General features: G+C 45.2%; 1 protein-coding gene across 2 annotated transcripts in view; it reads right to left on the bottom strand.

The window, feature by feature from the left end:
- The window catches only part of lrp3 (low density lipoprotein receptor-related protein 3), a 75,889-nt gene that overhangs the window by 4,919 nt on the left and 58,235 nt on the right, over window positions 1–12,735 (bottom strand). For both annotated transcript variants that reach the window (XM_059993374.1, XM_059993375.1), the window contains 2 exons: window positions 10,796–11,882; window positions 9,866–9,998 (listed from right to left, as the gene is read on the bottom strand). In XM_059993374.1, the coding sequence (XP_059849357.1) occupies window positions 9,866–9,998; window positions 10,796–11,882 (1,220 nt within the window). The remainder of the gene's footprint in view (window positions 1–9,865; window positions 9,999–10,795; window positions 11,883–12,735) is intronic.

Below are 12,735 nucleotides of genomic sequence, written 5' to 3'. Positions count from 1 at the left end.
AGCTTGTAAATGCTTTCTGTAGCCAGCTAAGAGTCTTTCAATTCCTGTTTGGGGGATTTTTACCCATTCTTCCTGTCTCACAGGCTTCTAGTTCTGTGAGATGCTTGGGCTGTCTTGCATGCACTGCTCTCGAGGTCTATCCACAGATTTTCGATGACATTTAGGTTGGGGGATTGTGAGGACTATGGCAAAACCTTCAGCTTGCACCTCTTGAGGTAGTCCATTGTGGATTTTGAGGTGTGTTTAGGATCATTATCCTGTTGTAGAAGCCATCCTCTTTTCATCTAAAGCTTTTTTACAGACATAGTGATGTTTGCTTCCAGAATTTGTTGGTATTTAATTGAATTCATTCTTCCCTCTACAGTGAAATGTTCCCTGTGCCACTGGCTACAACAGAAGCCCAAAGCATGATCAATCCACCCCCGTGCTTACAGTTGGAGAGGTGTTCTTTTCATGAAATTTTGCACCCTTTTTTCTCCAAACATACCTTTGCTCATTGCTGCCAAAGAGTTCTATTTTAACCTCATCAGACCACAGGACTTGTTTCCAAATTTGTGGTCAGGACGCAGGAAAGGTTTTCTTCTGATGACTCTTCCATGAAGGTCATATTTGTGTAGGTGTCGCTGCACAGTAGAACAGTGCACCACCACTCCAGAGTCTGCTAAATCTTCCTGAAGGTCTTTTGCAGTGAAACGGGGGTTTTGATTTGCCTTCCTAGCAATCCTACAAGCAGTTCTCTCAGAAAGTTTTCTTGGTCTTCCAGACCTCAACTTGACCCCCGTTGTTCCTGTTAACTGCCATTTCTTAATTACATTACAAACTGAGGAAATGGCTACCTGAAAACACTTTGCTATCTTCTCCTGCTTTGTGGGCACCATTTATTTTAATTTTCAGAGAGTCAGGCAACTGCTTAGAGGAGCCCATGACTACTGATTGTTGGGACAAGGTCTGAGGAGTCAGGGTATTTATTAAGCTTTGAAATTTGCATCAACTGACCTTTCCTAATGATGACTGAACAAGCCATAGCCCTAACAAGCTAATTAAGGTCTGAGACCTTGGTAAAAGTTATCTGAGAGCTCAAATCTCCTGGGGTGCCCAAACTTTTGCATGGTGTTCCTTTCCTTTTTTTCACTCTAAAATTGTACAAAACAAAATTAATACACTAATCTTGCTTAAAATGTTAAAAAGAATATTTCATCGTTAACTTTATGACCTTTGGAGATCAGATCATCTTCTACTCACTTAGCTATTCACAGTAACAGAAATGTTGACCAGAGGTGCCCAAACTTTTGCATGCCACTGCATAGAGAGGCAGGTACACCCAAGCTGCAGGACACAGGAAACTGGGTGACAGTCAGGAAGGGGAAAGAGTTAAGCATGCAGTGCAGAGTACACCCCGTGCCATCGCCCTCAACAACTTTGGATACTGTCAGGGGGAGGACCAAACAAAAGACACAGTGATTGGGTCTCTGGCACTGATTCTAGCTCTGTGACAGAAGGGAAGGGGGAAGAAGAGGCACACTGTGGTGATAAGGGGTATGTTAGTTAAGGGAATGGACCGGAGGTGCTGTGGATGAGAATGAGATTCCCGGATGGTATGTTGCTTCCCAGGTGCCAGGGACCAGAATATCTTGGATCGAATCCTCAGCATCCTTAAATGGGAGGGTGAACAGCCAGAAGTCATGGTCCATAAACCATAAGACACTGGAGCAGGATTAGGCCATTCAGCCCATCGAGTCTGCTCCGCCACTCCACCATAAGCTATTCTCCCATCTAGTTCCAATTTCTGGCTTTTTTCTCATATCCCTTGATATCCTGACTAATTAGATACCTGCCAAATCTCCTCCTTAAAAACCCTCAAGGATTGGGCCTCCACAGCTGTATGTGACAACAAATTCCATAAATCCATGACCCTCTGGCTAAAAAAATTTCTCCTCATCTCTGTTTTAAATGGGTAACCTCTAATTCTAAAACTGTGACCTCTTGTCCTGGACTCACCCACCAAGGGAAACAGCCTTTCCACATCTACTCTGTCCAACCCTTTCAACATTCAAAATGTTTCTATGAGATCCCCTCTCATTCTTCTATGCTCTAATGAATACAATCCAAGAGCTGACAAATGCTCCTCATATGTCCCTGCATTCCAGGAATCATCCTCGTGAATCTTCTCTGAACTATCTCCAACATCAGCACATCCTTTCTGAGATAGGGGGCCCAAAACTGCACACAGTATTCTAAATGGGGTCTCACCAGTGCCCCATAGAGCCTCATCAACACCTCCTTACTCTTATACACTATTCCTCTTGAAATGAATGCCAACATAGCTTTCGCTTTCCTTACTGCCGATCCAACCTGGTGGTTAACCTTTAGGTTTCCTGCACTAGGACCCCCAAGTCCCTTTGCAATTCCGATTTTTGAATTTTCTCCCAAAATTCTCACCATCTGAATTTTCACCATTCCATCATGGCCGATCTCAGATCCCACTCAATCCCATAATCCTGTCTTCTCATCAAATTCTTTGATGCCCTGACCGATCAGGAAACGATCAACTTCTGCCTTAAATATACCCATAGGCGGCCTCCATTGCAGTCTGTGGCAGAACATTCCACATTCACTACTCCCTGGATAAAATAATTACTTCTTACCCCTGTTCTGAAAGGTCAACCCTCAATTTTGAGGTTGTGCCTTCTAGTTCTGGTCACCCTCACCATAGGAAGCATCCTCTCCACATCCACCCTATCTAGTTCTTTCAACATTCGGTAAGTTTCAATGAGATCTCCCGCATTCTTCTAAATTCCAGTGAGTACAGGCCCAAAGCTGCCAAACGCTCCTCATGTGTTAACCCCTTCATTCCTGAAATCATCCCCGTGAGCTTCCCTTGGACTTTCTCCAATGACAACTCATCCTTTCTGAGGTATGGGGCCCAAACCTGTTGACAATACTCCAAGTGTAGCCTGACTACTGTCTTATAAAGACTCAGCATTACCTCCTTGCGTTTATATTCTATTTCCCTTGAAATAAATGCTAACATTGCATTTGCGTTCTTTACCAAAGACTCAACCTGTAAATTAATCTTCTGAGAGTCTTGCATGAGGACTCCTATATCCCTCTGCACCTCTGATGTTTGAACCTTCTCTCCATTTAGTTAATAGTCTGCACTATTCTTCCTTTTAACAAAATGCATTACTGTACATTTCTCACTTTATTGTCCATTCTTCCAATTTGTCTAAGTCCTGCTGCAATTGCATTGCTTCCTCAGCGCTACCCACCCTTCCACCTACCTTATCATTTGCAAACTTTGCTGCAAAGCCATCAATTCCATTATCTAAATAACTGATAATGTGAAAAGTAGCAGTCCCAATACTGACCCCTGAGGAACACCACTAGTCATTGGCAGCCAAACAGAAAAGTCCTCTTTATTCCCAATCACTGCCTCCTGCCTGTCAGCCAATCCGCTATCCATGCCAGTATCTCCATAGGATTTTACCTTGTTAAGAAGCCTCATGAGTAACACCTTACCAAACACCTCTGAAAATCCAAGTAAATAACATCCACTGCCTCTCCTTTGTCCATTCTGCTTATTACTTCCTCGAAGAACTAACAGATTTGTCAGGCAAGTTTTCCCTTTACAGAAACCATGCTGACTTTGACTTCTTTTAACATTGTCTTCAAGTACCCCAAAGCCTCATCCTTAATAACAGACTCCAACACTTTCTCAACCACTACAGTTAGGTTAACTGGCCTATAATTTCCTTTCTTTTGCCTTCCTCCCTTCTTAAAGTGTGGAGTAACTCTTCCAGTCCTCCAGGACCATGCCAGAATCAAGTGATACTTGAAAGATCATGACCAATGCATCCATTATCTCTTCAGCAACCTCTCTCAGTGTTCTGGGATGTAATCCATCTAGTCCAGGTGACTTATCCACTTTAAGACCTTTCAGTCTGTCTAGCACTTTTTCCTTTGTATTAGCGGGAAGGTTTGTTAATGCTGCACAGTGGGGTTTAAACTGGAATTGTAGGGGGATGGGAACCAGAGCACCAGAATAAACCAGTTAGTGGAGAGGTTGTGGAGGCAGATGTTGGTCAAACCTCAAATAAAGTTAGGAATTAAAAGGTTGTGCATGGTGCAACAAAATCGAAAAGGGTGAATACAAGACTCGTGGTGTATCTGAATGTGCGCAGTATAAAGAATAAGGTAGAAGAACTTGCAGGACAGAGGCAGACTGGCAGGTATGATGTTGTAGGCATCACTGAATCATGGCTGAAAGATTATAGCAGGGAGCTCAATGTCCAGGATACACATTATATCGGAAGGACAGGCAGGAAGGCAGAGGGGATAGCCTTGCTCTATTGGTAAAAAATGAAATCAAATCATTAGAAAGGGGTGATACAGAGTCGGAAGGTGTTGAATCATTGTGGATAGAGCTAAGGAACTACAAGAGTAAAAAGACCCTGATGGGAGTTATACACAGACCCCCAAAGAGTAGTAAGGATGTGCCCTACAAATTACAACAGGAAATAGAAAATGCATGCCATAAGAGTAATGTTACAATAGTCACGGGGACTTCAATATGGCTGGTAGATTGGGAACATCAGGTTGACGCTGGATTATAGGAGGGAGAATTTCTTGAGTGCCTATAAGATGTTTTTTCAGAGTAGCTTGTGGTTGAGCCCACTAGGGGATCAGCTGTTCTGGATTGGGTGTTGTGAAGTGAACCAAAATTGAATAGAGAGCTTAAGGTAAAAAAAACCCTTAGCGGCAAGTGATCATAATATGATCGAGTTCAGCCTAAAATTCGAGGAGAGGCTACAGTGGAATAAAGGGAATTACAGAGACATGAGTGAGTGAGGAGTTGGCCAGAATTGATTGGACAAGAACACTGGCAGGGATGATGGCGGAGCAGCAATGTATGGACTATCTGGAAGCAATTCGTAAGGCTCAGGATATGTCATGATAATTGTGGGGATTTTAACATGAAAGTGGATTGAGAAAACCAGGACAGTACTGAACCAAGTGAGAGAACTTTTAGAATGTTTAAGAGATGGCTTTTTGGAACAGCTTGTTGTTGAGCCCACCAGGGGATTGTTGGATTGGTGTTGTGCAATGACCTAGAGGTGAGAAGACAGCTTAAGGTTATAAGGAACCCTTAGGAAACAATGATCACAATATGATCGAGTTCACTTTGAAATTTGAGAAGGAGAAACTAAATTCCAATGTGTATTTCAGTAGAATAAAGGAAATTACAATGGCATGAGAGGGGAATTGGCCAGAATTGATTTTGGAAAGGGACACTAGCTGGAAGAACAGCACAGCAGAAATGGGTGGAGTTTCTGTGAAAAATGAGGGAAATTCAAGACGGATATATTCCAAATAAGAAGAAATTTTTGCATGGAAGGACGTTACCATGGCTGACAAGTGAGCCAAAGTAAAAGCAAAAGAAAGGGCATACAAGGAAGCCAAAGCCAGTGGGAAGATGAATTATGAAAGGAAGCTGGTGACTAATATCAAAGAAGATACTAAAAGCTTTTTTAAGTATATAAGGGGTAAAAGAAAGTCGAAGGTAAATATAGGACCAATAGAAAATGATGCTGGAGATATTGTAATGAAAGACGCAGAGATGGCAGAGGAACTGAATGCATATTCTGCATCAGTCTTCACAGTGAAAGACATCTGCAGTATACCGGACATTCAGGAGTGTCAGGGAAGCGACATATGTGCAGTGAAAATTACAACTGAGAAGATGCTCAGGAAGCTTAATGGTCCGAGAGATAAATCTCCTGGACCTGATGGAATGCACCCTCGGGTTCTGAAGGAAGTAGATGAAGAGATTGCAGAGGCATTAACGATGATCTTTCAAGAATGATAGATTCTGGCATTTACCAGATGAGTGAAAATTGCAAATGTTACTCCACTATTTAAGAAGGGTGGGAGGCAGCAGAAAGGAAACTATAGACCTGTTAGCCTTACATCAGTGGTTGGGAAGTTGTTGGAATCAATTATTAGGGATGAGATTACAGAGTATCTGGAGGCACATGACAAGATAGACCACAGCCAGCATGGTTTCCTAAAAGGCAAATCCTGCCTGACAAACCCACTGCAATTCTTTGAGGAAATTACAAGCAGGGTAGACAAAGGAGATGCAGTAGACATGGTGTACTTGGATTTTCAGAAGGTCTTTGACAAGGTGCTGCACATGAGGCTGATTAGCAAGATAACAGCCATGGAATTACAAAGAAGTTACTAGCATGGGTGAAGCATTGGCTGATGGGCAGAAAACAGACAGTGTGAATAAAGGGATCCTACTTTGGCTGGCTGCTGGTTACCAGTGGGGTTCCACAGGGGTCGGTGTTGGATCACTGCTTTTTACAATGTATGTCAATGATTTGGATTATGGGATTAATGGATTTGTGGCTAAATTTGCCGATGGCACAAAGATAGGTGAAGGGGTGGATAGTGTTGAGGAAACAGAGAGACTTAGATAGTTTACGGGAATGGGCAAAGAAGTGGCAAGTGAAATACAACGTTGGTAAGTATATGGTCATACACTTTGGTGGAAGAAATAAATGGGCAGACTATTATTTAGATGGGGAGAGAATTCAAAATGCAGAGATGCAAAAGGACTTGGGAGTCCTTGTGCAGGATACCCTCCAGGTTGAGTCGGTGGTGAAGGCAAATGCAATGTTGGCATTCATTTCTAGAGGTATAGAATATAAGAGCAGGGATATGATGTTGAGGCTCTATAAGGCACTCGTGAGACCACACTTGGAGTATTGTGTGCAGTTTTGGGCTCCTTATTTTAGAAAGGATATACTGACATTGGAGAGGGTTCAGAGAAGATTCATGAGAATGATTCCAGAAATTAAAGGGTTACCCTATGAGGGATGTCTGGCAGCTCTTGGGTTGTATTTCCTTGAGTTCAGGAAAATGAGGGGGCATCTTATAGAAACATTCCAAATGTTAAAAGGCCTGAACAGATTAGATATAGCAAAGTTATTTCCCATGGTAGGGGATTCTGAGAAAAGAAGGCACGACTTCACGATTGAAGGACATCCATTAAGAACAAAGATGTGGCGAAATTACTTTAGTCAGAGGGTGGTAAATCTGTGGAATCCTTTGCCACAAGCGACTGTGAGGGCAAGTCATTGGGTATATATAAGGCAGAGATAGATAGGTTCTTGGTTAGCCAGGGCATCAAAGGGTATGGGGTGAAGGCAGGGGAGTGGGGATGACTGGAAGCTCATGATTGAATGGTGGAGCAGGCTCGATGGGCCAAATGGCCTACTTCTACTATATCTTATGGTCTTATAGAAGTGGTCCCCAACCACTGGGCCGCAAAGCATGTGCTACTTGCAGTGCAGCTGACTGCTTCATACCGCCAAATCATCTCATTTCCTCACAGCCCGGTACCGCTCTGCAAACCAGTGGTTGGGGACCACTGTCTTATAGGGTATATACATACCAAAGAGGAAGAAGTATTCTAAAGGAAAGATGACACAGCTGTGGCTAACAGGATAAGTCAAAGCCAGCAGAAAAGTCAAAGAGAAAGCATGTAATAGGGATAAAATTAGTGGGAAGTTGGAGGATCGGGAAGCTTTTAAAAACCAACAGAAGGCAAGCAAAAAGTTATTAAGAATGTAAAGATGGAATATGAAAGTAAGCAAGCTAATAATAATAAAGAGGATTCCAGCAGTTTCTTCAGATACATAACGTGTAAAAGAGAGGCAGCAGTGGATATCGGTTCATTGGAAAGTGATACTAGAGAGGTAGTAATGGGGGACAATGAAATGGCAGACAAACTACATCAGTCTTCACTGTGGAACACACTAGAAGTATGGTGGAAGTTCCAGGTGTCAGGGGGCATGAATTGTGTGAAGTTACCATTACTAGGAAAAAGGTTCTTGGGAAACTGAAAGGTCTGAAGGTGGATAAGTCATCTGGATCAAACGTTGTACACCCCAGAGTTCTGAAAGAGGTGGCTGAAGAGACTGTGGAGGAATTAGTAAAGATCTTTCAAGTATCACTATATTCTGGAATGGTTCAGGAAGACTGGAAAAGTGCAAATGTCACTCCACTTTTCAAGAAGGGAGAGGCAGAAGAAAAGAAACTATAGGCTAGTTAGTCAGACCTCAGTTGCTGGGAAGATGTTAGAGTCGATTATTAAGGATGAGGTCTCAGGGTACTTGGAGGTTCATGATAAAATAGGCCATAGTCAGCATGGCGTACTCAAGGGAAGATTTTATCCGACAAACCTGTTGGAATTCTTTGAAAAAATAATAAGCAGGATAGACAAAGAAGAATTGTTTGATGTTGTGTACTTGGATTTTCAGAAGGCCTTTGACAAGGAGCCACATGAGGCTGCTAAACAAGCTAAGAGCTCATGGTATTACAGGAAAGATTCTTGCATGGATAAAGCAGTAGTTGACTGACAGGAGGCAAAGAGTGGGAATGAAGGGAGTCTTTTCTGGCTGGATGCCATTAACTCGTGGTATTCCCAGAGGGTCTGTGTTGGGATCGACTCTTTTTACATTATATGCTAACGAATTGGGTGATGCAATTGATAGTTTTGTTGTAAAGTTTACAGATGATATGAAGATGGGTTGAGGAGCAGGTAATTTTGAGGAAGTAGAGAGGCTAAAAGAGGACTTAAGGCAGATTAAGAGAATGGGCAAAGAAATGGCAAATGGAATAAAGTATTGGGAAGTGTACGGTCATGCACTTTGGTAAAAGAAATTAAAGGGTTGATTATTTTCTAAATGGAGAGGAAGTACAAAAAATTAGGTGCAAAGGGACTTGGGAGTCCTTGTACAGGATTCCCTAAAGGTTAATTTGCAGGTTGGGTCTGTTGTGAGGAAGGCAAATGCAATGTTAGCATTCAGTTCAAGAGGACTGGAATATAAAAGAAAGGATGTAATGTTGAAAATTTATACAGCACTGGTGAAGCCTCACTTGTAGTATTATAAGCAGGTTTGGGCCCCTTATCTTAGAAAGGATGTACTGAAACTGGAGAGGATTCAAAGGAGGTTCATGAAAGTGATTCCAGGATCGAATGGTTTTTCATATGAACATTTGATGGCTCTGGGCCTGTATTCACTAGAATTCAGAAGAATGAGGGGTGACCTATTGAATGGTGAAAGGCTTTAATAGAGTGGATGTGGAGAGGATGTTTTGTTATGGTGGGAAAGTCTAAGACTAGCGGACACAGCCTCAGCTTAGAGGGGTGTCCCTTTATAAATGAGATGAGGAGGAATTTCTTTAGCCAGAGTGGTGACTCTGCAATTCTTTGTCACAGGCAGCCGTGGAGGCCAAGCCATTATGTATATTTAAGGCAGAGGCTGATAAGATTCTTGACTGGTCAGGGCATGAAGGGATCTGGGCAGAAGGCAGGTGATTGGGGCTCAGAGGAACATTGGATAAGCCATGATGAAATGGCAGAGTAGTTGTAATGTGCCAAATGGCCTAATTCTGCTCCTGTACCTTATGGTCTTAAGGGTTAGTAAGTTGTGAAAATGTTAGGTTGGCGCTGGAAACTTGGTGACACTTGTGGACTGCTTCCAGCACATCCTCGGACTGTGTTGGTCATTGACACAAATGATGCATTTCACTGTATATTGCAATGTTTTGATGTCAAATAAAGATAATCTTTATCTTCAATCCTTGCCCAGTGTAATGTTCCTCACTCTAGCATCTCTGTCAAATCCCAGATCTCAGCCTCTCTCAGGATAATTCTTATCACTCCATTGTATTTAATTTCCTTCGCCCACCTGAACACAGTCTGTCTTGTTTTGGATTCCCCATTGTGTCAAACTCCAGGAGATGTAGACTGACCTGATGATACTCCTGTGGGCAGAAACAGTGGTGGGCTTACCTGAGAGGGGTTATAGATGGGAAAGTCATCGACAGGGGGGATGAGTCCCTGGGCAATCAGCTGACCATAGGAAGGAGGAGCCTCTCGCTGCACGATGTCTGCCTCCAGACGGGTCATTGGGGTGTCAAAGGCCCTGAAAGGTTGAGAGATGAACAGCACTTCATTAATATGACCATATTAAACAAGGAGATGGAACCATCCACCGCAGACATCCTGACAAGACAGTACCATCCGTCCCGGAGATCCTGAGGGGATGGTACAGTCCGTCCCAGAGATCCCAAGGAGATGGTACCGTCCATCACAGAGATCCCGAGGAGATGGTACCGTCCATCACAGAGATCCCAAGGAGATGGTACCGTCCATCACAGAGATCCCGAGGAGATGGTACCGTCCATCACAGAGATCCCGAGGAGATGGTACCGTCCATCACAGAGATCCCAAGGAGATGGTACCGTCCATCACAGAGATCCCGAGGAGATGGTACCGTCCATCACAGAGATCCCGAGGAGATGGTACCGTCCATCACAGAGATCCCGAGGAGATGGTACCGTCCATCACAGAGATCCCGAGGAGATGGTACCGTCCATCACAGAGATCCCGAGGAGATGGTACCGTCCATCACAGAGATCCCGAGGAGATGGTACCGTCCATCACAGAGATCCTGAAGAGATGGTACCGTCCATCACAGAGATCCCGAGCAGATGGTACCATCCGTCCCAGAGATCCCGAGGAGACAGTAGCATCCGTCCCAGAGATCACGAGGAGATGGTACCATCCATCCCAGAGATCCCGAGGAGACAGTAGCATCCGTCCCAGAGATCATCCATCACAGAGATCCCGAGGAGATGGTACCATCCGTCCCAGAGATCCCGAGGAGATGGCACCATCTGCCTTGGAGAGGGGTGAGGAGGTGGTGAGGGATGAGGGTACCTGTACTCGCGGCTACGTAGGGAGTAGAGTTTGAAGGCACAGCCCAGGGCAATGACCAGCAGCAGCCCACACACCAGGCTGCCGATAAGGGCGGCGGTGATCACCTTCCGGGGTACCACCACCAGGCAGTTCTGCTCATCGCTGCCATCAGGGCAGTCCTCCTGACCGTCACAGCGCCACTCTTCAAAAACGCAGGTCTGGCTGCCGCAGTGGAAATTGCCAGGCTGACAGGTGAAGCAATTGTATTCGTCGGTGCCGGTGGGGCAGTTCTTACGGTTGTTGCAGCGGCCGCTGGGAGGATAGCACATGCTGCTAGTGCTGTCACAGGGGTACTCGCCCTGCCCACAGCGCCCACACCCCTCCTCATCCTTCCCATTGGGGCACTGCCACCAGCCATCGCAGCGCTGGTCCTCAGCGTAACACCCTCCATCCTGCCCGCATGGATGCTCTTGTGGTAGGCAGTATCCCTTCACCTGGTAGGTGGCGTTAAAGCCGTGCCCCACGCTGCCCGGCTCAGCATGGTAGGAGACAGTCATCTGTCCACCAGACGTCTCCACAGTAATAGGCCTTCGGTTGTTACGGAAGTTGGCCTCGCCCAGCAGCCGACGGAAGTCGACTGCAGTGCCGTCGTATACGCGGACCCAGTCGTTGTAGGAGAGCTGTAGAGTGAGCTGCAGCACCAGGTGTCTGCTGTCCTGCGTGTCCACCACCCATGTGCAATCCAGCGCTGCCCCCTCCCGCTGCCAGCGCAGGAAGTCCGGAGAGGCAAATGACCCGTAGAAATTGCCCAGTCTCTTGCCGCAGCTTATGTCGGGGCAGTTCACTTCGTCCACCCCCTCGTCACAGTCCTGGCTGCTGTCACACCGTGCTTCAACCGGGAGGCACCGTGCCCTGCCCCTGACTGTGCACCGGAACATTCCATCAGGGCAGGCGAACGGTGCAGTCGGGGTAGGGGGCAGCTGGCATTCCTGCTCATCGGAGCCATCTCCACACTCATACATCCGGTTGCAACGCCAGGCACTGAGGATACACTTGCCGTTCCGGCACAAAAACTCGTCAGACTTGCACTGGTCCTGTGACAACTTCCCTGAGACACAGAGAGAGATGTCACTGTGTAGCCATGGCACCTACTCCTCTCCCTCCTTCCCTCACCTCTCTTCCTCCCCTCAGTCACAAACCACACTGAACCACAGCCATAGTGCCTGCTCCTCCCTCCCCTCAGACCCGCTCCACCTTTCACATTGAGGGATCAGAGATTATAAACATGATTCTGATTCTCCTGTTGTGTGTGTGTGTGTGTGTGTGTGTGTGTGAGAGAGAGAGAGAATGAGAGAGGGTGGGGGGTGGCAGGCAGGTTGAGGAAGGGGGAGAAGGATATAGAGAGATAGATGGTAGTTCCTCACTGCAATCTCCAGACATGAAAACTCATTTTCCACATAATCGAACCTTTACAAAGCCTGGCACAGCAAGTTAAAACAAATGAAATGCAAAGAGATCTTGCTCAGTCATGGAATTAGGCTGAAGAATGACAAACTGATTTCAACTTCATATAAGTGCAAGGATATGTATTTTGAACATTCATACCAGGGTAGGATCTGTACAGTGAATGGTCGGCACTGACGTGTTTTGAAACAGAGGGACCCAGAATCACGAGTGTATAGTTTGCTGCAAAAAGCCACAAGCTTAGCACACTGGTCTGTATTGTCAGGGAATTGAGTTTAGGAGCTGGGATATTATTATGGTGCAGTTATACAAGTTGTTGGTGAAACTGCACTTGGGAGTATTGTGTACAATTCTGGTCACCCTGTTATAGGAAAGACATAGCAGGAAGGATCTATGAGGCTGATGTCTGGATTAGAAGACCTTTTTCAAGGGAGAGGTTAGTAATGCTGGATCTCTATTCCAGTGTACAGGGCAACCTGATAGAAGTTTATAAATCA

The sequence above is a fragment of the Hypanus sabinus genome, chromosome 17 (assembly GCF_030144855.1).
Source record: "Hypanus sabinus isolate sHypSab1 chromosome 17, sHypSab1.hap1, whole genome shotgun sequence".
NCBI lineage: Eukaryota > Metazoa > Chordata > Chondrichthyes > Myliobatiformes > Dasyatidae > Hypanus > Hypanus sabinus.
This window is presented reverse-complemented; position numbering and strand designations above follow the sequence as displayed.